Genomic DNA, 7315 nt, shown 5'->3' on the forward strand with positions numbered 1-7315 from the left:
GGATACAGATATTGCCCTGATATTGTCACAAGCTTCTTCTTGGAGAATACAAGTTCAGTTTGCATTTCTGCTGGATTGGTCGGTTCGTTGGTGGCCTACTTAAGGATGAAAAGTACATGTAGGTCAAACAGTTTTCCGGACTTAAATTTTCATTACGGATACATATATTGCCCAAAGATTTATTTACAAGCTTCCTCTCAAAGGAGTCCCGTGGGGATCCGGATTAGAATAGGTCCTCAGTACCCCTTGCTTATCGTAATAGAATATTTCACTTACATGGAGACGTCACCATTGCTGGTGTAAGACTGCAAAATTTAGGCCTATGCTTGGTGCTTACGGCCTTTGAGCAGGGAGACATCTTTATCGTGCCACACATGCTGTGACACGAGGCCTCGCCTTTTACGGTCGCATCCGAAGGACCGCCCCATTTATTCTCGTCTTACAAGAAAGGGGTATTGATGACCTATTCTAACCCGGATCCCCACGGAACCCTCTTGAACTTGATTAATAGACGCGAATTAGTAACTATTTGGGTAGGTGATAAAGGTTGTTTATAAATATTTCATTCTCCATCGTCAACTTCTCATATTTAAGTTGCAATATTCCATTATCACCTGCATATGGTGTTTATATCTCTCAACTGATTCGATACGCAAGAGCTTGTTCTGCGAATGATCAGTTTTTAAATCGAGCTAGGGTTTTGACAAACAAGTTGATGGTGCAGGGGTTTCAACGGTGTCGTTTAAATTCAGCATTTCGCAAATTCGATGGTCGTTATAACAATCTAGTTTGCCAATACAACCTATCATTGGGTCAAACGATGTCTGACATCTTTCATACCGATTGTTAGGCCGTTCTCGGAACACTGGTTTGACTACAGATTACTCTGTTTACATGATCAAGATATAGGGCTCACGACGGGTCAACCAATATGTGCCAAGAACGGCCTAAGAATTGGTATGATGCATATCAGACAGCATTTAACCAAATTACGGTTTGTATTAGCAAACTAATCGTTATAGTGGCTATACCATTTGCAAATATCTTACTTTAAACGAGACTTTTGAAGCCATAGTAACATCACCATGTTTGTCAGTAGCCTGTCTCGATTTAAAAACTGATCGAAAGCAAAATAAACTCTTTTTATCGAATCAGTTAAGAGACACAAACACCATTTGCAGATGATAATAGATTATTGCTACATAGATATGGAGAAACCGAAGTCATCCTGTTCGGCATAAAGTTGAATTGTTAGTTTGCCGTTAACATCTAGGTTAAAAAAATATCTAAGCACGAAGCAGATGTGGAAGATTCTGTGAAGTCTGTTATTTGGAGTTCACTGCGATATATCGAATTGACGTATGAATGAAAATCATCATTGTTAATAGAAAAATCGTCATAGATGATTGTAAATGTCGAGTTGAAGGACACAGCAAGATATTTTTTCTTCTCGTGTAGAAGCTTTTGAATAAATTCTGCCTCATTAGAATTAAGAATATCAAAATGGGTCAGCCAAGCTAACATACATGTAGGAGCACAATTCGTGTCCATGTAATTCGTGTAAAGTGTTGAAAAGTCATACAATGTACGTTTTCATATTGATTTGAGAGAAGTTTTTTATTTTAAAATTACTAAACGTTCTTTAGCATTTTTTTTAGAATCCATATTTGATTTACACCACTTCTGGCATATGTTGTAGCACAGTACGTTTGAAGTTTCTCCTTCATAACTGTTAATATTTTCGTGAGGAGCAAAGATAGGGGCGTGGTAGAACATTCACTGGATCCAGCAATGCATCTTTTATTTGTAAGGCCAAAGCAGTGTATAGTCACAGTAAGGGAAATAAATGAGGTACTAATTTGAAAATATGTCTGGGGGACATTATTGTCTATTCGCATTATGTCATTGCAGCTATTATATCAGTACATCGTTTTCGTAAGATTTATTTAGTTTCACCAAAATTAACATTTTAAGTACATTTTCAGTTTCCAAGCTGAGTTCAACAAACATTTTTAACGAAACATTTGTAGACAAAATACATCAATTCAATAAAATTTAGCATTGATTTTGTTTTAATATGAGGAAATAATTATTTGCTTGAAACTACAGAAACCTGAAGAAATCGGGACATAAAAGCATCCAAGTTCAATCATGTTGAAAATGAGGAAATTTGTCCCAGAGAATGTAAAATCGCTTTGAAATTGCTATTTTCTTTATACCAAAATATTTCAATCAATTTTTCATAACGCTTGATTTATAATTCTCTTAGATTATCTTTATGTAACATGATGTGAAACATCCGTAGACTTGTACTGCTGACTCCATAAGGAAATGAAAACTTGATAATTTTCATCTGACCCCACTTCTTCAGTCAATGGTAAGTACAACAAGAACTATGTACAACAATCATGAAGATTTATCGGTCATGGGAATCTGAATCATCTGCTTGCTCTCATAATTCTTGGAGCCCCTGGTACTGCAGGAATCGGACTCGACAAATGTTTGGTTCGTTCCTGCAAGAGAGTACTGCGGGTAAGGCGACTTTGGGCGCCTCTTGTTGCAACACATGGTCCCACTAAAGGCAAGATATATCCAGGGATTGGTGCAGCTGTTTAAACTGGCCAACAGTAGAATGATTACAAAAGATGCACCTGGAAATTAAAAAAAAAAGTAGTTATTATGTTAGATACCTACAAACTCAGCACTGTGTGCATAAAGATCAATATAGGTAATTTGCTTAAAGTCTTCTATCAAGAAAGCTTAAAGCTTAATGGATTTGAAGTCATACACTAAGGGTGAATTCAATTAAAGCAAGATTTTAACAATATCTACTAAGAGTTGAATTTACGCATGCTCAGTTATTGAACTACATATATCAAAGCTACACTGTAGTTCTAAAAATTGGGACAGAGAAAATTCGAGTCTACACAAATGCATTCAATGAATTTTCCTTTTCGATATCGCAAGTTAACAGCCCGTTGACCCGAGATTTCAAAATCACATGAATTATCTCAACTGAGTCTTGTGATCTTCGGCAGAATGCAGTGCGCCTTGTTGATTAGTGTGGAAATGAGAAGGTATGATGAATGACGAATAACAAATCTTAGCCCACAGGGGCTCGGTTGTCATGTGTACATTAAAAAAGTAAAGGGACGACACTCGCCATCTTTGATTTCTGGGGGGCCCTCGATTCACAGCTAATATATAACAATTTCTACTTTCTGCCTACCGGTTTCTGGCGAGATCTATTTTATTTATATGGAGAGCTCCAGTAGGCGTCGCGTCACTCGGTGCAAACTTCCGTTGTTTTCGATAAGTAGGGGCAGGTATCGAGGACGTTTCGGGTCAGTGGATCTTTAATACGGCATGTAGACATAAGCAGACGATAGGGAGAAGTCGTTAGATCTTTTTCCAACATGGATCTCGCCAGAAACCGTTAGGCAGAGAGTAGAAATTGTTAAAAATAAGCCGTGAATTGAGGGCCCCCAGAAATCCAAGATGGCGAGTGCCGTCCCTTTACTTTTTTTAAATGTACACGATACACCTTTTTTAAAACCTCGGGAAAAAAAAGCGGATTTTGGTGGTGGATTTTATTTATATAATCTATTATTCGGACACAAATCATGCTTCAATTTATTATTCGGGAACAAAAAATACAAAACTTCAATATCTGATAACCGAGCCTCAGTGTCTTAGCCGGAGTAACACGATAGATGTGACGTCACGGTATATGTCTTTCCCCCTTATATCTTTGTAGACATCAACTCAAGACAATTTCAGACATACTGCTTCAAACATACCACAGCATAGGCGGAAATGGGTTTTAAAAACATCAAGTGTAAGCGATATAGTATAGCAATATCCCGGTCTAACCACTTCGTCAGATGATCTATACTCATAATGTTTTACAAGAGAAAATACATCTGCATTAGCCGAAGGGTTTTTGGTCCACCCTGCTTCGCATTTATGGACCGAAAATTCTTGGACAGCGAAGATGGAGAAAATAATCTGCAGGAGAAAGTAGTTAATAGGACTTAAAATATATATTTCTTAACGCATATTCTTGGTGCAAAATTATTCACAAAGGTGATATGAGCGTATATATCTTTGACATTTCATACTAATTTATCAGCTAGTGGTATACCAATGGTACATGTACGGTTAATTGTACCATTGTTGGATTTCTCACCATTTATAACCCAAACTCGTTCAGAGTACAAAAGAATCCAATGGTACCAATGATTTAAATATTTACCATTGGTAAATCGGTGATTGTACCATTGGGTTTACTCTGAACGCACCCGCAGTGTATGGACGTAATAAAAAATGATGAAGTGGTGGATTTAAGTGAGGAGTCTGTTATGTGCAATAGAAAAATGCAAACTTTATTTTTCTTTGTCATTTGTTTCTGTGATTTTGGACTTTGTCAATGTGCATCCTACTGCTCCTCTGTGGGTCCAAATTGGTTGAATAAATATTCTATTCTATAGGGATTTTAATATATCGTTAAGATTAAAAAGGGGCTAGGCAAACTTGAATATACAGTTGTTATAAGATGCTGAAGGTGTGTTATACATGTGCTACGCTAAATGATATTGATCTAATCTAAACACGTCAATGCTACATGGGGATTTTTTTTTACATTTCAACACGTTGGTATTAAATAGAGATTTGTGAGAAAAACATATCAAAATATCATGATCCTTTTGTGCTATCGTCATTACTACAGTTTTCTCGTTGTTTTCATTTTTATTTAAACATTTTATTTCATTGGTTAAGAGAGTCCCGTGGGGATCCGGGTTAGAATAGGTCCTCAGTACCCCTTGCTTGTCATAAGGGGCGACTAAATGGGGGCGGTCCTTCGGATGAGACCGGAAAAACCTAGGCCTCGTGTCACAGCAGGTGTGGCACGATAAAGATCCCTCCCTGCTCAAAGGCTCGCCGAGCATAGGCCTCGATTTGCAGCCCTTCACCGGCAATGGTGACATCTCCATGTAAGTGAAGTATTCTCAAGTGGGACGTCAAACAATATACAATCAATCCATCGGTAGATGGTATGTCATGCGCGCATGTAGTGGGAGGACCGAGGTTCCGAACCCAACCTCCATCTGATTTTGATAGAAAGTAAATATGATTAATATGTTTGCCTATTTTTATGCACTTCCAGTTTAAAATTACCAAGTATTAGCACTGAGTAAAGACCTCCAGAAAAGTTTGGACCCCCCCCCCCCATACTATATCTGTACCTGTGTACGCAGCACCATTAATACATGTAGATTGACCACTGTAAACCAATTATTGTTAGCGTGCGAGAAATATTCGCATAGTGACTCTGTTAACCTCAGTTTTAGTTTTATTTTATGTCATCTTCTATGTATTTACTGGGTTTTTTTTTTCTTTTAGTTTGTTTTTATTGTTTTACATGTAAAGCGCTTTAGGGTAATTGTCTTAATTAGATAAAGCGCTATATAAATGTACTATAATAATAATCATTTAATAAATCATCCATATATTTTAGATATCTTACACTGGTACTATCTTTTAACTAAACAAGGTAAAATAGTTGAGTTCTCCTGGATCCCAAGTCACACTGGTATCCATGGCAACACCAAAGCGGCCGAAAATGCACTTCAAGGTGATATTGTTCACTTCTAAAATCCATACACTGATTTTAAATATTTCATAAAACTATATGTAAATTCTCTTTGACAAATCTATTGGGATTTCGGTGACACAAGTAAACTTTATTCTATTCAAAACAAAGTAAACAAATCGTGTAGCATCGTAATGAAACGCCAAGACGAAGTGATTCGGATATTCAAAATTGACCCATTCTTACCTACTAAACAGAGAACCTCAGCCTGAATGCATATAGTGTGACTGTCCATTAACTATACATCACATTCTTTTAGAATGTAGTGATTTTACGCCCATACGAAATAGACTTTTTAATAGTGTACAATCAATGAAAGAACTTTTTACAAATGTCGACAATCATTATATTATACAATATTTACAAGAATGCGACTTTTACAGAAAAAATTGAAAACTAACATAATACAACTGTTTATATACACGGATTGTTTTCTGTTTTTTAACTTGTTTATATATTTTTAACTTTCATGTCCGTCCCGTGTCAAGGAGCACAACCCCCTTGGCATGCAAAAGATCGTTTCCCTGATATTGCCAAAACGGCGTAAAACCTCAATCAAAAAATCATCGCGAAAATACCTCGCTGCGAAACATTCCTTTAATGCCTCTTGTATTTTTATTTCAGAAAACATCGTCGCAGACCAGTTCCTTGCTTTAAATCGCGAAATAAATTAAAATTGTTACGAATAAAAGTTGGTTTACAGTATATTTTAGATGGGGTTGGTCCTGAATATCTGGTACCACTTAATAAATAGATTCAGGAAATCAATAAAGCTCTTTACGGGACAACTAATAATGCACAAAGGTTACACTCCACAATTCAGTAATGGACATTTGGCTTCAGAATTCGATAAACATACAGCTGACAATCATTTACAATCAGTTGAAATCTTTTTAAAATGTTCTCTAATGTGCACTAAAAGTAGATGTTCTTCACTTTAAATTTTGTATTCGTCTCGGCTTATGATCAGTGATCCTGAACTAACTATATGATTACCAACCTAATTACTCTACAATAACTATTACTAAAACAAAGAATACATCCAGGAAATTAGATAAGGAAACTCGGTCAATCAGAAACTATGTAAATCGGTGTCTTCATGTATAAAAGATGATAATTAGTTCATCGTTTGTGATGATAAAATAGTGCGGAATTCGAAATTATTGAGAGTGCATTGTTCGAAAGATGGTCACTGGATTGACTTGTCGTTTATTAATGAGGTTTAATTTCCATGATGGCCACATTTGCACCTAAGCAATCTGTTAAGTTTAAATTGATTTCCTCAAACCATGCATTTGCAATGGTACATAAGGTTGATTGGTTGATTGTTTCACGTCCCGCTCAAGAATTTTTCACTCATATTCAGACGTCATCATCGCCGGTTTTGAACTATGCTCGGAGCAGGGATTGATTACTTTATTTTATATTGTTAAACGTCCAACTCGAGAATGTTTCACTCCTATGGAGACGACACCATTGCCGGTGAAGGGCTGTATTTAGGCCTATGCTCGGCGTACGGCCTTTGATCAGGGAGGGATCTTTAACGTGCCACACCTGCTGTGACACGGGGCCTCGGTTTTTTGCAGTCTCATTCGAAGAACCGCCCTATTTGGTTGCCTCTCACGATAAGTAAGGGGTACTAAGGCCTTATAACCCGATATC

The 7315-nt window shown here is 36.9% G+C and overlaps 1 protein-coding gene across 1 annotated transcript in view; it reads right to left on the reverse strand.

The window, feature by feature from the left end:
• Positions 1 to 1927: 1927 nt before the first annotated feature.
• Positions 1928 to 7315, reverse strand: part of LOC125681748 (annetocin receptor-like) — a 30194-nt gene continuing 24806 nt past the window's right edge. Inside the window, exon 3 of the mRNA XM_048921948.2 lies at positions 1928 to 2651. Coding sequence (XP_048777905.1) covers positions 2407 to 2651 — 245 coding nt within the window. The 3' untranslated portion in view covers positions 1928 to 2406. The remainder of the gene's footprint in view (positions 2652 to 7315) is intronic.

This window comes from Ostrea edulis, chromosome 2, assembly GCF_947568905.1.
Source record: "Ostrea edulis chromosome 2, xbOstEdul1.1, whole genome shotgun sequence".
Taxonomy (NCBI): Eukaryota; Metazoa; Mollusca; class Bivalvia; order Ostreida; family Ostreidae; genus Ostrea; species Ostrea edulis.